At 49.5% G+C, this 17,466-nt stretch overlaps 1 protein-coding gene across 1 annotated transcript in view; it reads right to left on the bottom strand.

Annotated features, from left to right (window-relative positions):
- The window catches only part of LOC121586008 (centrosomal protein of 162 kDa), a 28,167-nt gene extending 22,256 nt beyond the window's left edge, over positions 1–5,911 (bottom strand). The window contains exons 1-7 of the mRNA XM_041902413.2: positions 5,507–5,911; positions 5,124–5,286; positions 2,563–2,718; positions 2,152–2,347; positions 1,756–1,832; positions 1,429–1,481; positions 997–1,027 (exon numbers count right to left, since the gene is read on the bottom strand). Coding sequence (XP_041758347.1) covers positions 997–1,027; positions 1,429–1,481; positions 1,756–1,832; positions 2,152–2,347; positions 2,563–2,718; positions 5,124–5,286; positions 5,507–5,566 — 736 coding nt within the window. The 5' untranslated portion in view covers positions 5,567–5,911. The remainder of the gene's footprint in view (positions 1–996; positions 1,028–1,428; positions 1,482–1,755; positions 1,833–2,151; positions 2,348–2,562; positions 2,719–5,123; positions 5,287–5,506) is intronic.
- Positions 5,912–17,466: the final 11,555 nt, after the last annotated feature.

Raw genomic sequence — 17,466 nt, 5'->3', positions numbered from 1 at the left:
CTCTTCACTGACGAGTCACGGTTTTGTCTCACCAGGGGTGATGGTCGGATTCGCGTTTATCGTCGAAGGAATGAGCGTTACACCAAGGCCTGTACTCTGGAGCGGGATCGATTTGGAGGTGGAGGGTCCATCATGGTCTGGGGCGGTGTGTCACAGCATCATCGGACTGAGCTTGTTGTCATTGAAGGCAATATCAACGCTGTGCGTTACAGGGAAGACATCCTCCTCCCTCATGTGGTACCCTTCCTGCAGGCTCATCCTGACATGACCCTCCAGCATGACAATGCCACCAACTATACTGCTCGTTCTGTGCGTGATTTCCTGCAAGACAGGAATGTCAGTGTTCTGCCATGGCCAGCGAAGAGCCCGGATCTCAATCCCATTGAGCACGTCTGGGACCTGTTGGATCGGAGGGTGAGGGCTACGGCCATTCCCCCCAGAATTGTCTGGGAACTTGCAGGTGCCTTAGTGGAAGAGTGGGGTAACATCTCACAGCAAGAACTGGCAAATCTGGTGCAGTCCATGAGGAGGAGATGCACTGCAGTACTTAATTCAGCTGGTGACCACACCAGATACTGACTGATACTTATGATTTTGACCCATCCTTTGTTCAGGGACACATTATTCCATTTCTGTTAGTCACATGTCTGTGGAACTTGTTCAGTTTATGTCTCAGTTGTTGAATCTTGTTATGTTCATACAAATATTTACACCTTAAGTTTGCTGAAAATAAACACAGTTGACAGTGAGCGGACGTTTCTTTTTTTGCTGAGTTTATTTATTCTATTCTACTGAGCCATTTACTTTATGTTTGTATTCTTCTATTTTATTAGTGTTGTTGCATTGTCAAGAAGGAAACTGCAAGTAAACATTTCATTGGACGGTATACCATGTGTATGCCGTACATACGGCTAATAAAACTTGAAACACATACTTGTGCTGACTTAAAAACCCACTCTGACACAGAAAATAAAAATGGATGTTGGTTTATAATACCTTTGGTGAGCATGGCAGCCATTTTAGGCTTCTAAAAGAAAGAGAGAGAAGAAACAAGATGAGCAAAACAGAAGAGCCATGCAGTCAGTCGTCCACCACATATTCAGCCAATCACAGACAAGACCTGGCACACTCCCCATTAAAAGACCCCTTCTTCTCACTCTACCTCTTGAGAGAGAGCTGGGATAACTTCTGAATGCCTTATTGCCTTTATTCACTGTGGCTTTTTTAACCCAGAGTGATTAGCATGTGAGCAGCACAAACAACTCCTGCTTACAACTTATCATGGGGCAATTCTACATGACGCAATTACAATCAACTTTCGGTTTAAAGCTCTGGTTCAAAGCACGCCCTTACAAAGAGTTCTTAGAACTAAACGACTGCATTTTCAAACCAGACTTGCATAAAACCCAGTCTCACCCAATTTCTCACCTCCTCAATGACCTCATCTTCGAAGTCCTCATCCTCGCTGTAGCGGGGGGAGGCTGCAGCAGGCACAGACAGAATGACAGATTCACTGATGAGCTCCAGTCATGCAGATGAGGTATGTGCAAATACTTGCTTTGTATTGATTGAGCTTGCCTGTTGCAACTGAACCAACGGAATCATCCCAAAAGCGCAAACCCCCTCCCAACTTCAAAGTATTTGAAAGAAAACAAAACCTATTGAACCAAGCAAGGTTTGGAGTAGTGTGAGCATAGAGATCCTATTAGGTTACTATTATAATTCCTAATTATATGAGTGCATCATCTCTCCTACCTGGGGAGAGTCTGTCAGACTCCATAGCTCTCTCCTCCTCTCTATGATAGACCCCCTCCACAGCCACCTCTGCTTTCCTGGAGAAATAGCAGAACAAGTGTCATTCACAGATCACACACTGGGAGTGACAGTAATTATCTTACCCAGCCACTGTCTGCAACACTGAGGGTCCCCTTGGGACAACCCCAGCAGTGGCTTCAAAAGGCAGCTACAGCTAGGCCTGGGGCGACTCGCAGTGTCATGCTGCTGAGTGAAGGCTCCCCTAGGTACAGATCTAGGATCAGCTTGTCTTCACCAAGTCCTAACCTTAACCATTCGAAGGGGAAATGCAAAACCAACCTGAGACTAGTGTGTAGAGACCACATCCCCTTTAGCTCCATCGAGTGTCATAGATACCTGAGGGTGGTAGCGGTGTTGGAGGCGGTGGTGGAATCCAGATCTTTGTTGAGTCTGGAGTAGTCTATGGTGGAGGACGCACCTCCCTCCAGGTGGGCAAAGAAGCGGGCCTTCTCCTCTTCCTCCTCCAGGGTGTCCATGCCCAGACCTAGACCCACTGCAGCGTTCTGACCTGGTCCAGACGCCATCACAGAGTCTGGGTAGACACAATCACGGGCAGACACAGACATACACATTTCAACCCTTGCTATTTTCACACAGATGTTTTCAAAGAGCTTAAAGCAAAATAGTTTTTAGCTGGCACGTACAGCTGCTTTCATGTCACTACCCTGATGTCAGGTTAGCATTGCATTGAGATAGATCTGGTGACATCATAGAGAGTATCTATCCATCTCTCCAGTGCAGACTCACCCTCAGGCTCCAGACTGTCTCTGCTGAAGATAACAGGCTCTGCCCCCTCTTCCTCCGAACCCTTCTCTCCTCCCTGAGGCTGCAGCTCCTCTTCCTCCTCCTGGATGGGCTGGGATCTCCTCAGAGACTTACGGAACTTCTCAGAATCCAGCAATCCTGGAAAAACACAAAAATATTGGAGCGTTCAATTCAGGTAATTCCAGGCTACTGGATTACTTCCTGAATTTTAAAAAAAAGAGCTCAAAAAGGAATTCATCCATCCACCAAGCTGTCAGTATTCCTGATAGTATTTGAAACCCAGCTATGGAAATGAAGCTCATTAGCTCTGTGTTTTATCATTCACAGGACATTGACTCCCTGGGGTATACAGGCCTGCAGAGCCCCTCAAAGGCCATGCAGTCCATTTAAGTGGTGAACTGTACACACAGAAAAGAGAAGACAGAGCAGTAGAGCTAACTTTGATCTCAGCTCCACAACCACTTGCTGTCAGTCTACTGAAGGGAGGGTACTGTAGAAAAGTGCCATATCCTCATAAATACTAAAATGGTCTTGCAATACGAATAGCTGTCAAGATAAAAGGGTAGAAAAAAACGTTTCCTAAGTTAGTCTCACCATGTCAAAACAGGCCTAACTTTTCCATTTCAGCACTGAATGATCATCATGACATTTACAGAAGGGAAAATAAGCACTGGTTACAGTAAAAAAAAACAAGAGCTAATCTATCAGGCTCTCCAGAGTTAGACTAGTAAAAGCAGCTGGGAGTAATTTTACTAGTGAGAATATTTTCCCAAATGAACCACTAACACTAATGGTAAGATAGTCTGCTAGATGCACAGAATCAAAGCTCGCCTCGACACACTGGATTGTCTGACAGTGAAAGAACATGACCGGATTTAGCACCAGTAACCATAACAACTGTCTTTGAGGTCCAGAAAGTTATTTATTTTTTCCAATGCTTTTATGGTCACTGTTTATTTACACCACTCCATTTCCAGAGGAAAACAAAATAACTAAATGTGAAATGAAGACAAAGACAGTAAACAGTATGAATTAAATCCAGGTTTCACTCTAAAATCATGGTTCATCATAGTTTCAGTCATACAAACATTGATTTCCACCTTTCTAATGTGGATACGGGTCTGGGAAGTGTGGCAACACGAGACTACAGTCATACTGATGTTGAATATTCACCTCTAGCCTCTACTTTCTAGTCTACCAGGGTAGCAGGTTTGGAGCTGTCTCTAGCTACTATCATTATACTATACTAGTCTAACTACTAGTCTACAAGGGTTTGGGGGATTTGTCTCTAGTCTAGCTACTACCACTTTACCATCTTCACGACCCTGTGAGTCACTATCACTGCTGTGACTGTCCACTGGTGTGTCACAGAGTGAGGTACTCCCCTCAGAACTCCTTTCTCCTGATGCATTATGGGAGCTCTCATTCGTGGGGGGGCTCCCCTGCCTGGCAGAGTGGGAGTAGTCGTGTTCTGGGCTGTTATTTTCCGGCCCCGCGGCAACGTGAGAAGAAGCATCCTGATTGGCTCTATGGATCTTGTCCAGCTGACTGAGCCTATCCAGAACTTTCCTGCGTGGCTTGGGGGTGGGCCTAGTGGGGGCTTCCACTGTGACAGCTAACCAATAAGCAGCATGAAGTAGGAAGATAAGAGGGTAGATAAAGATGAGAAAGGAATCATGTTCTGTACACACAAATAAAAGGAACTCAGGGAAAGGGACACCCTCAAAGAGTACATGCATGGTTAGGTGGGCAAAAGGACAGAACTACTAAATGTGAGCTAGAAATATTTAAGGGTTAGCTTGGAGGAAGAGAAGATCTAAGGTAAAAAATATATATAGCGAAGGAGAGGGTAGAGGGCAGGACTAAAGCTAATGAGAGAAAGTGAAGGTTGGCAGCATGTCACCGCACTAACACCAATGATGAGGAGATAATGTGCTATTGGGTGGCCCTAAGGAACTAGGGGGTTACAGTAGTGATTCCTATACCCTGATGGGGGCTTCTCATTGGGCTGCTCTCACTCTCGTCCTCCTGAGTTTTCACCACAGCCTGCTGCTGGGGCTTTTTGGGTTTAGTGAACCTGCGTTTGGCAGCCTCTGCTGGGGACAGGTGGAAGGAAAGAGGAGATGAAAGAGAAAGGAGAGAAGGTGGGAGACAGAGAACAGGACTGATATACAAATTAGTCATGAAGAGTCGACTGATGTAAACCAATCGAAGATGAACTCATGAAAGGAGTCAAACCATTATTATCAGGGGAGTAGCAGCAAGGAACAGGTTATGATGGACATGTTATGATGGTGAAATTAAATGCAACAGATGTTCCAGGAATAACAGAGCAGATGATGAGAAAACAGCAGAGTCACAGTGTCCCTCTAAAGATATTACAACCTGACAGCAGGTCATGAAACACGCAAGCACAAAGACACACACACACGGAGAACGAACCAAAATGACAAGCACAAACACACACAGAATCCTAACTGAACTAAAGCCTATCAAAGCCTTGTGGGTAGCACATCAACCTACACATCCCTGGCTTTGCTTACCTCTGCCAGGTGTCTCTTCGCTGTCCTCCTCCTCCTGCCACCATGGCACAGGGGCAACTGATGTCTTCTTTGGTGGTAGTTTCTGAGAGGCTCTGCCTAGGCTGTCCAGAACACTGGAGCGCTTAGCAGTGCCACCCAAATCCACTGAGTCATCTGAGACAGACTGAACACAAGTCAATGGTGACTAGGTTAAAGTAGCCATCTAGCTAGTTGGTTGAGTGAATACATAGTAGTATGGACACAGATGAAAGGGCTGATTAACAGTATCTTTGGTGTGGATATAAAGAAGGGCAGTCATTAGTGAGTAACTTTAGCTATAGATATGAACACCCAGAATTGCAGACATAGTGCTGCTATCGTGTCTGCAGTAACGTTAAACTCACCTCTTTCAAAAACTGCTCGAACTGTTCATCAAGTTCATCTTTCGTCAGTCGATGTGCCATGATTCCAGTCAAAGATGATAGGTAACTAGCTAGCTAGACACCTGTAAGTAGTTAGGCTAGCTACCTGTATCTTGCCGAAACAAATACAGTACAAGACTCAAGCGCCCCTTCAACTTCCTAACTAGCTAGTTACCTAGGCAACCAACGTGGCTGTAGCTTTTCACAATGTTGTCGAGCTTTCTTGTTTAGTCAGTGTCGTTCGCTAGCTGGCTAGGTATCTAGTCTTGACAGTTGTAGCAATTATACAAACATTTGGTTGTAGCTAGCTAGCATGGTAACAAGCTAGCTAAGCGGATTAGGTAACTGTTAGCTAGCTGGCTTTAGTTAGCGTTAGCCACCTAGCTAGCTATACATTATTACATAAATTTACGTCATTTAGCAGACGCTCTTATCCAGAGCAACTTACAAATAGGTGCATTCACCTTATAGCCAGTGGGATAACCACTTTACAAAGTTTTTTGTTTGTTTGGGGGGGTTGGGGTAAGGGGGGATAGAAGGATTACTTTATCCTATCCCAGGTATTCCTTAAAGAGGTGGGGTTTCAAATGTCTCCGGAAGGTGGTGAGTGACTCCGCTATAGCTGGCAACAGTGTCTTCTAGCTAGCTATCTTATTTGCAAACATATTTGAACTCCACCAAAATATTCAATCGGTGTGATACATGTATAATTAGCTACACATGTCTGGCTGGTGGTTTGCAAACTGTTATATTTGCAAACGTTAGCTACAGTAGCAGCTAACAAGTGTTCTATATCGTGGAGCTCCGCCCCATAGGGGAGCTCTGCTCCTATTGGTTTACCCTCTGCCCTAGGGCAGAACAGCCTGAAGCAAAATTATGCACACACCTACAGCCAATGGGAGTACAGGTGTCCCTATATAAGGAACCCCGTTCCCTCAATCTGCCTCCCTTTTATCTTCAGCGACTGGACTAGAACTGAAGAAGCCATACGAAGACTCTAGAAAGAATTTCGCCGTTGACTGCCAGCCGTCAACGTCTTTCGCCATGAGCACACCTGGGAATTTCCCACCCCCAAAGGCCCTTTTAAGGGCCCTGTGTCGGTGTTCCACCATGGCTACCTCGGACCCCCACGACCTCTGCTTCGTGTGTTTGGGACCGCAGCACGCCGAGATAGTCTCGACAACCCTCCTAATTGCGCCTCCTGCGCCCTCCCTTACTATAAAGGAGAGGCAGCAGCGTCGGGCGTTCTTTATGAAGGACGTCCCTCTGGATGATGTAATGTCCTCACTCCTCTCTGCTTCAGAGGGGTCAGAGGACAGTGCGGTGTCGGAGGATGACAAGGAAGGCGCCGAGGCGGATATCCCAGTGGGACAATCCAGACTTCTGGCGCCTACCTTCAAAACCCCTTTCATTCTGAAAGCGCGAGGTTAGAAGGATCCTTGTGCGATGACGACATGGGCTCTGCTAGGTCAGAAGCCCTGTCCGTCGCGGTAGCCTCTCTGCGCTCGGATTTTCCCGGGCTCATTGAGAAGGCTGCCACACGACTCGAGATTGCGCTGCCCCCAGTTCCCCTTCCTATGGAGGTGGACCTGATGGAGGGCGGCCCTTACTCCAAGCCGAGGAGGGCAGCTGAGCCAATGGCTCCAGCCTTGCCCTCTCTCGGCAAGTATGTCGAGGGTTCGTGGGGGACACCTCTGGCGGCGCGTTCGCCGGCCAGAGCGTAAATCCCCTTCACCAGAGTGAGCGGCTATGAGTGGGCGGCTAAGGGAATCCCCAGGCTCGAGGGCGCCATGGCGGCGTTCCTAGTGCCGGGGTCGAGTCCCTGGGCAGCCTCCAAGAAGGCCACTCTGCCAGCACAAAGAGATAGGTTCACAGCCCAGTTGGCTGAGAAATCCTTTACGCTGGGAGCCCAGAGCGTAGCAGCGGCAAACAATATCGCCCTCCTCGCGGCCTCCCTGTCCCGTCTCACAACGGACAGGTCGGAGATGACCAGTGAGGAAGTGGAGGAGGCCTCCAGAATATCTGGAGCCATTCTACACCTGACGCAGGCGGTTGCCATATGCGCGGGAAGGACCATGGCCACCTCCGTGGTCACAGAACGACACCTCTGGCTTTCGATGACGGCCATGAAAGAGACCGACAGAGCGTCTCTACTCAACGCCCCGTCTCCAGCGAGGGCCTTTTTGGCCTCGCAGTGAAGGATGCGACGGAACGAATCGCCAGGCTGGACGAGGAGAGGAGGCACCTGGCCAAGCATTTGCCGCTGGCAATGAGGTCCAGCAAAGCCCCAGCTAAACCGTCCATCTCCAACGCCCCCCAGCAGAGCTACAGTGAGGCGTCGGGCCAGGCGACAGACGCACACCACAGACAGCAGGAGAGCGAGCTCGGCCCCTCCAGCAGCGACGGTGGCAGCGACGGTCCCGCCAGCTAGAGAGGTTGTCACGAGACCAGCTTGGCAGCACCAGAAGGCCTCCCAGAAGCGCAAGCACCTCTGACGAGGCGAGGGGGAGAGGACGGAGAACGGCCCGGCGAGTTTCGCAGAAGGGCCTACTGTTCCCCCCCACCCCACTGTTCAGGGCGTGGAGGGCTGTGTTGTACATTGTGTGAATAAAGAGATTGTTCTCATTGACATTGTCAAAGAAGGACATTTATTCCATAAGGTTCGGAACACTTCACGTTCTATGTTTCTCCCTCACCATCTTGAGCGCAGCCCAACCCACTTAGAGTGTGTAGCTGAGCGTGCTCAGGAGAGGAAAGGGGTAAAGGTAGCAAGGCGCAGCCTTAGCTCACCTAGTAAAGATCTCTTACTACAGACTCCTAGGAGCTCTGTAGTAAAGGTCTCACATAGTAGGCAGTTGCCTCTGTCCCAATGTGACATGAAGGCGCAGCCGCTAGCCGGGAGTGACGCCTTACTGCAGGCTAATGCCTCAGTTAGTGCAGATCAGACCCGTGCGACGTTCACGGAGAGCGGGAATACCAGGGCTACTAAGGTAGCCAAGGTATGGATGCCTCCGGTATATTCTGAACGTATCAATGCCCATGGCTCTGAGCGCAGCTCACCACACATTGAGTGTGTCGTTGAACAGCCGCATAAGACCAGTGAGGAGGCATTGTGGCTCCACCATGTGGTACCAGTCAGTGATCACATCTTTCAGACTCTGTTGAGTACTGCAATGAATGGGTCTCATGGCAAGCAGCAGTCTCAGTCAGACAATGACGTGATGACGCAATTGCTTTCCGGGGAGAACGCTCTGTCTCAGGCCAATGCCTCAGTCAGTGCAGTTCAGAACCGTGCTGCGTTCACGGAGGGCCGGATTACTGGAGTTACGGTCGTAACTAACGTATCAAGGCCCCCGATTCACCCAGAACGAGCTGAGGTTTCCTCTCCCTTTCGAGGGGGGCCCGCCTTGGGCTATTCCACCAGCTCAGTGCTGGGGAATAGCAGCGGCGAGGGCCATAGAGGAATACAGGTCCTTCCTAATGGATGCACCACAGCTTTGTGCGCGCCCGCTTTCTCTGCATCGCGGGCAGTGGCAACAAAGCTGTACCCTCTCACGCTGGCTAGATCAGACGTTGCAGAAGGGTTATGCCCTCCAATTCCATCGGACCCCCACCCCCGTTCAGGGAGTGGTGGAAACGGGTGATGAAAACGCCAGACAAAGTAGCCGCTCTGATGTCAGAGATTACGGAACTTTTGGCGAAGGAGGCGGTCACAGTAGTTCCCCGAGAGCAAAGGAACAAAGGGCTGTATTCGCCCTATTTCCTAGTGCCCAAAAGGACGGGGGGAGTGAGGCCGATTTTGGATTTACGCATTCTCAACGAGGCATAACCAAACGGTCCTTCCGAATGCTGACGACAAAACGTCTACTGGAATGTGTCCAGAAGGGGAGACTTTTGTACAAGCATAGACCTAAAGGACGCGTACCTTCATGTGCCGTTACAATCACGCCACAGAAAGTTTCTGCGGTTCGCATTTCAGGGGGTGGCGTACGAGTTCACGAGGATGCCGTTTGGGTACGCCCTGGCACCTCGAACTTTTTCCAAATGTGTGGAGGCGGCATTGGGACCACTGCGTCGTCAGGGGATAAGGATATTAGCCTACCTAGACGACCGGCTGGTTCTCGCCCGTCAGCAGAGCTGGCGTTCACTCACACGACACAGACGGTGATTCATCTCACGCGTCTGGGGTTCGCTGTGAATTGGAAAAAGAGCGCACCCTGGCCCAGTCATCAGATTGTCTACCTGGGACTACAGCTAGACACTGTAATGATGAGGGCTCGAATTTCGGACCCTCGAAGGGCAGCATTGTTACTAGCCCTGAGGAGGTGTCGTCCGAATCACACAGTAACGGCGCTATCGATCATGTCACTTTTGGGTCTCATGTCGGCAGCCCACTCTGTGGTCCCGCTGGGGCCTCTGCACATGCGCAGAACACAGCGGTGGTTCGCCAACTAAGACTAGACCCAGTGCGTCAACGTCATCGGTTGGTGGTGGTTCCTCTCTCGCTAAGAGCAGACCTGGACTATTGGAGGAACCCGTGCGTTCTCACGCACGGAGTCCTGATGGGCAAGGTGTCATTCCACATTCCAGTGTTTACAGATGCCTCTCTGACTGGATGGGGAGGGACATGTCAGTCTCAAGCGATAGGAGGTGCATGGCCTCAATCAGGTCGTCACATCAACCTCCTAGAGTTGGAAAAGGTTCGACTGGTTTTGACCCACTTCGCGTCTACCCTTCGGGGTCGCGATGTGTTGGTCTGGTCAGACAACCGGACCACAGTGGCTCACATAAACCGCCAGGGAGGAGTCAGGTCTCCTGCTCTCCATTGGGCGGCAATGGAATTGTGGCTGTGGGCTCACAAGCACCTTCGCTCGTTGAGAGCAGCGCACATTCCGGGCTACTTGAACGTAGGGGCAGACCTCATGTCAAGAGGGGGTCCTCGAGACGACGAGTGGTGTCTGCACCCGGACATTGTTCTACGAATTCGGGAACAATTCGGGAGAGCCGAGGTGGACCTGTTCGCGTTCACGTGTGAACGCGCAGTGTCCCCTATGGTTCTCTCTGAGAAACCAGGACGAACCGCCATTGGGAAGAGACGACGTTTGCGCACTACCCGTGGCCGAAAGTTCTCCTGTATGCATTCCCTCCGCTGTCTTACATTCTCCCACTGCTAGCCAGGGTGAGGTCAGAGGAGCTGTCAGTGATACTGATAGCGCCCGATCGCCCGGGGGCTCCGTGGTTTGCGGAGATGAGTCAGATGTTGATTGCGCCACCATGGCCAATTCCACATCGACGAGACGCGTTGACCCAGGCGGGAGGCTCGATAGGGCAGTGGCCCATAATCGGCCAACCACTGAGGGCTTGGTTCCTGAATGGGACAGGTTGAGGCGCCGTGGGTTATCTGATGCAGTGATCAGAACCATACAGGGCGCAAGAGCCAGTTCCACTTCTAAGGTGTATACCAGCAGATGGAATGTTTTCTCACAATGGTGTGACACACAGGACGTGGACCCCATGAGCTGTCAGGTAGAGAGTGTGCTCTCATTCCTGCAGTTTATGTTTGATAAGCAGAAATCGCCCTCCACCATTCGGGTGTTTGCAGCGGCAATTTCAGCTGGTCATGAAGGGTTTAACGGGAAAAACGTGTTCAGTCACCCATTAGTGAAACGTTTCTTATTGGGAACGCGACGGCTTAGGCCGAGGCCTAGAGCTACGCTGCCCAAGTGGGATTTGGACTTGGTTCTCGAAGCGTTATGTAAGTCGCCGTTCGAGCCATTGAGTCAAATACCCCTCAAGATGCTGTCTATCAAGACGGCGCTGTTGCTCGCCTTGACTACCGCTAAGCGGGTCAGTGATTTGTGTGCACTGTCGACGAGACCCGACTGCATTGCCATCAATGGCGATCTGAGCAGAGCGGTGTTACGTCCTAATCCGGCATTTGTGCCGAAGGTTATTAACAGTGCATATAGATCACAGATCGTGGAATTGTGGGCTTTTTCATCCCCCTCCCCATGGGGAGAGGAGTGAGGAAAGGCTTCATTGTCTGTGCCCAGTACGCGCTTTGGCGTGCTACATTGAGCGCACAGCAGCGGTTAGGTCATCGCCTCAGCTGTTTGTGTGTCACGGTGCGGCTGCATTAGGTAGACCACTTTCAAAACAGCGATTGTCTCATTGGCTTTGTGAAGGAATTGAGACGGCGTACGAGGCGGCGGGGCAACAACCGCCTCAGGGTATTAAAGCGCACTCCACTCGTGGAGTAGCAGCTTCTACTGCCCTCTTCAGAGGTACAGAGGTAGTGGATATTTGTAGAGCGGCGTCTTGGTCGACACCGTCTCCTTTTATCCGTTTCTATCTGTTGGATATGTCTTCTAACTCTTTGGCTCGATCTGTACTCAGCGTGGCTGAAGGGAGATCTTGAGAAAGAAACAGAGAAAGAAAGCAGGATTGTGACCATGTTCATAAATCCGTTTTTATTAGAGGAGACATATTATGGCACGTTTTTTTCCAACCCTTTAGCTCGGTCGGCATTCAGTAGAGCTGAAGGGCGATTTTGAGCTAAAAGGAGAGGACAGAGCAGGACCTTGGACAGGTTCCAATCAGGTCCGCCTTGGTTAGGAAAACGTGTTATGTCAAGAATAGGCTTTTTAACTTTCAAGTTCGATTGCACTCAGCATAGCTGAAGGAGAATCTTGAGCTAGAGGAAAGAGAAGCAGGACGATAGACAGGTCTCTATCAGGTCCGGCTTCGATGAAAAGCTACCTGTAGCATGTCTCTTGACTCAGGGTCAGTACATAGAGACATGTATTGAACTGACAGAATGTGAGGTCATCTATCTGATTTAGATAGTATGACTTATATATTTTGTTCCTGCCTACTAATCTCTGGGTTCCAGTGAGTGAGTAGGGCGGTCTGTTGGACACTTAATGTAGAGTGACTGATGTCATTCCATTAGTGGACGATAGTGTTGTCACAGAATATTGAGGCACGGCTATCTGCTGGTACAGATTAGCACGGCGTCTATTCTGATGATCTGCCCACTAGCCATTGGCATTGCCATTGAGCTAGATGGGGCGGATCTATAACCAATGACGCGGTATATTGTGACGCCCGGGTGGGTCTTTTAGTCGCAGTATTGCGGAAATTGGTTGCAGCCATTGCTGGGCTTGGCCTATTCTCATTTTGAAGGGGATGTGTTAGGTTCGGCAGGGGGTACATTTTGGAGCGTTTCGCTCCGCCTTAAACCAATAGGAGCAGAGCTCCCCCTATGGGGCGGAGCTCCACGATATAGAACGACTAGTTACCGGAGTGTAACTCCAGTTCTATGAGTGGAGCGGAGCCCCATAGGACTTAAGGCCCTACCGACCCTCTCTAGTCTCGCTGAAGATAATATCTCGGGAGGCAGATTGAGGGAACGGGGTTCCTTATATAGGGACACCTGTACTCCCATTGGCTGTAGGTGTGTGCATAATTTTGCTTCAGGCTGTTCTGCCCTAGGGCAGAGGGTAAACCAATAGGAGCAGAGCTCCCCTATGGGGCTCCGCTCCACTCATAGAACTGGAGTTACACTCCGGTAACTAGTCGTTTTGTTTTCATATCTCCATAAAGTTCCCGCGACAACAACAGTGTGAGACCTCTAAGCCCATTGGTTGGCTATTCAGAGACGCGATAACGGAATGACCAACCACCGTTATCCTTCCGCTTCTGATTGTTTGTATCTTTATCTCCCTTTTAAAATCCGTCCATTCATAATTAATTCACGTATCAGAAAAGTTATTATTATTATTTAGCGTGGGAAGGGTATTTCATATTTCCTGTCGGTGTCAATCTCTGAGTGGTTTCCAACTGAAGGATAGATGAGCAACACATTCAACGCAGACATTGAAGTTTCAACCAATAACGTATTAAAAACCCTGGATCGCTGATTCTATGTATTGGCCATTGAGAGGCTTTGAAGCCACGGGTCGGCCATATTGGCACTCCCTCCAGCAGAGGGATGTGCTAGGACTAAATTTAATGTATTTTAAGTATTTTTTGTTGTAGTGGGGACAGTAATATTAGTACTCTCTAAAGATTTTTTTTTAAAGGAAAATATTTATATATATTATTTTTATTTTATTTAGGTTTAGCTCACATATTATAATTTAAAAGTATGCGTTAAGGTGTCTGTAATATAATAAACATGTCAAAAACGATTGTAAACATGAATGAATGCATTTCTATAGTCACCTTATAGTTCTGTTTTGTGGAGGATTTCCGTTGTGGCGTTCTTGCCGTTTCGCGAACATTAGCTAGCTAGATAAAAATGTCGTGGGATCATACCAAGAACATTTTCAAATTCGAATGGCAAGTCTGTGCCACATCCGCGGATTATTCTAAGCATAACTCTTGATTGGTGATTTTTTTGTCTTGCAGTTCTCTTCATATGCACATTTACCTGATTATATTGGCATAAATCTTTTATTTTATTATATATTTCCTTGTACAGCTCTCTTCATACGTTTATCTAATGCCTACGGCTAACTCATTATGATTTATGAATATTTTTTATTGTACCTTGTATAGCTCTTTCTTTTCATATGGTACTTAATGAATTTATCAAAGCATACCGTAATTCATCTTGCACTTGGCAAATTATGGTGTTAATAAAAACACTATGAAATTCAGCTTTGTTGACATTTTCTTTGATACTTAACATTTTGAAATGAAGGACGAGGAGGCATGTCTAAGGGTTTCAAATGTGTTTTCAGTTTGATTCTGGGTTTGGTTTTCAAGGGCACAAATTAGGAAAACAGTGTGGCACTTCATAAACAGTTGTCTTCTCTCTTGGTCTGTTAAAGACATTTTGGTGTTGATTTTTATTTTATTTTAAATAGATTGAAGAAGGCATGATAACAGCACCTATTGGATGCCTGTAATTATCAGGAACCGGCAAAGTTACAGTACATTTCTAATGTAGGAACATTAAAATGATTCTGATTAAATAGGAAACTATATATATACACACAGTATCTCATGTGGATGAAATTATAGTGTATATAGTTACATTTCATATTGTAATGACCCAGCTGGGTCATAAAGTAAAAGAGAGACGGGCACCAGGTGTACAGGCAGAACACAGGTTTATTCCTAAATGGGCTATTGTTCAGGCCACAACCCACGCCGCTAAACCTCGAACATACACAAATAGAACATGTCAAAATCAAGGGTCCCGAACCGAAGAGAAGAGATATGAGACCGTAACCCCTATTTAATCATTCCCAAAATCCCGCGGGATTACCCATCATACCCCCCAACCTTTCCATCTGTCCTGGCATATTTAACCCCTGCTAGTACCCATGAGAACGATAACACATCCATGAACACAGAACACAATACAGGGTCGTTACATAGCCCCCTCCTTTCTAAACCCTAGCCCCTAGGGTTACAAAACAAAATCCTTAAAACGACCCGGAGGTCGCATCAGTCTCTTGTGCCTCCCCTTGACTCCCACTGGTGGACCCCCAGAACACTCATCTGCCCCAATGTCATTTCCAGCACCCCCCGAAGAGGCAGCCCCCGTCCCAGGCTCAGCTTGCATTAGAGTCTCCTCGCTAGACTGTCCCCGTGTGCTCACATCAGAGTCCTCACTTCCATTCCCTACCGTTTTCCTCCCTCTGTAGGGCGCCAATCGGTCCCGGTGGACCACCACCTTCCTGCCCCGTGGGGAACCTCCACCCGGTACGTCACCTCCCCCACTCTCTCTATCACCAGGCACGGCCCCACCCAGGCACTGTCCAACTTTGGGCACCGCCCCTTCTTGCGCGTGGGGTTGTGAAGCCACACTCGTTCTCCCGCTCCAAAGTGCCTCCCCCTAGCGCGTGAGTCATAGTGGCGCTTTTGGCGCATTCCTGCGTTCTCGAGTTGCTCTCTTGCGAAGGTGTGAGCCGCTTCTAACCGGTTCTGCAGTCGACGAACATAGTTCGGGCCAGGCAAAACCCCGTCGTCGTTATCAGGAGGGTGGCCAAACGTCAGTTCGGCTGGGGTGCGCAACTCACGACCTAACATTAGTAGCGCTGGGGAGCACGCAGTCGATTCCTGAACAGCCGACCTACATGCCATGAGAATAAACGGTAAGTGGGTGTCCCAATCTCTCTGGTGTTTTGAGGTAACGATAGCCAGCTGTTGTGCTAATGTTCTGTTAAATCTTTTCCACCAGCCCATCACTCTGGGGATGAAGCGGAGTAGTGCGCGTCTTCTCCGCGCCTAACCGTCTACACAACTCTGAGAACACCCGTGACTCAAAGTTTCTCCCCTGGTCGCTGTGTATAGACTGTGGCACCCCGAACCGACTGATTATTCCCCCTACCAATGCATCAGCTACTGTTTCTGCCTCCTGGTCTGGGAGAGCGTAAGCCTCTGGCCACTTGGTGAAGTAGTCCATAGCAGTTAGAATCCACCTGTTACCGCTGTCTGTGATTGGAAACGGTCCAACTATGTCTACCCCCAGTCTCTCCATGGGCTCCCCTACTGGGAATTGTTGTAGGAGGGCGTGTGACTGACCTGGAGGTCCTTTCTTAGCAGCACACTCATCGCACTGCCTGCAAAAGTCCTCCACATCCCTCCTGTGCCTGGCCCAATAGAAGCCTTTACGTACGCGCTTTAACGCTTTTGGAGACCCCAAAATGCCCTGCGCCTACTCCCCCGTGAAGCTGCTGTAACACGCTCCCTTGCAGCCTTTTGGGAACCACTACCTGCCACGTCATTTCTCCAGTAGCTGGCTTTTTCCACCCCCTCTGGAGCACTCCCTCAGCCACTCTAAGGACTGAGAATTTAGCCCAGAGGCCTTTGGTGACTGGTGATAGAGGGGCTACTTCCCCCCATGGCGGTCGTCTTCTCTCTTCCACCCACCCCAGCACAGGACACAGCTCTGCGTCCTCCTCCTGGCGACGCCTCCACTCCCCGACGTCCACAGCCTCAAGCTCCCGGCACTCTGTCACCCTCAGCTGACTCACCGTGGCGGTGACTCCCTCCTCCATGCACAGTTCCCTCTCTCGCTCCACCCGTTTGGCGCAGTACCCACAGCCGTCCTCAGCACACGGGCGGCGGGACAAGGCGTCTGCATTGCTGTGGCGAAGGCCGGCCCTGTGCTCCACCTGGAAGTCGTAGGGGTTGCAGCTCCTCCAACCAGCGGGCGATCTGACCCTCTGGCTCCTTGAAGGAGAGAAGCCACTGCAGGGCGGAGTGATCCGTCCGCACCACAAACGGCAGGCCCCCAGGTAGTACTTGAAATGGCGTACTGCTGCCACGACAGCCAAAAGCTCCCTCCTTGTCACGCAGTAGCGTTTTTCAGCCTTATCAAAAGTTCTGCTGTAATAAGCTACTACGTGCTCCCCGTCAGAACCACGCTGAGCCAGCACGGCCCCCAAGCCCTCATTGCTTGCATCGGTGTCCAGAATAAACGGACGGTTTGGGTCTGGTGAGGACAGGACAGGGGCCTCCACCAGGGCACGTTTGAGGGCCTCAAACGCCCGCTGGTGCTCTTCGGTCCACTGAAAGACAGTGTCCTTCTTGAGAAGGTGGTTCAAAGGAGCTGCTATCCCCGCAAACCCTTTCACAAACCTACGATAGTAGGATGCCAGACCCAGGAAGCTCTTAACCTCTTTTTTTTCCTTTGGAATTGGCCACCCCCTCACAGCCTCCACTTTGTCTGGCAACGTGCTGATACCCTCACCACCCAGCTGATGACCCAGGAACGCCAACTCCCTTTGCATGAAATGGCACTTTTCCGGGTGTAATTTTAGCCCCGCCCCGAGATCCTCTCCAGCACTCGCCTAAGTGCCCCCAGTGCCCCCTCAAACGACGTGCCGTGTACCAATATGTCGTCTAGGTACACGACACACTCGTCTCTCGGAACCCCCGCCAGCACTCTGTCCATGAGCCTCTCAAAGGTGGCAGGAGCATTA

This window comes from Coregonus clupeaformis, unplaced genomic scaffold (genome assembly GCF_020615455.1).
Source record: "Coregonus clupeaformis isolate EN_2021a unplaced genomic scaffold, ASM2061545v1 scaf0071, whole genome shotgun sequence".
NCBI lineage: Eukaryota > Metazoa > Chordata > Actinopteri > Salmoniformes > Salmonidae > Coregonus > Coregonus clupeaformis.
Note: the sequence above shows the minus strand (reverse complement) of the source record. Positions and strands in the feature narration are given on the sequence as shown.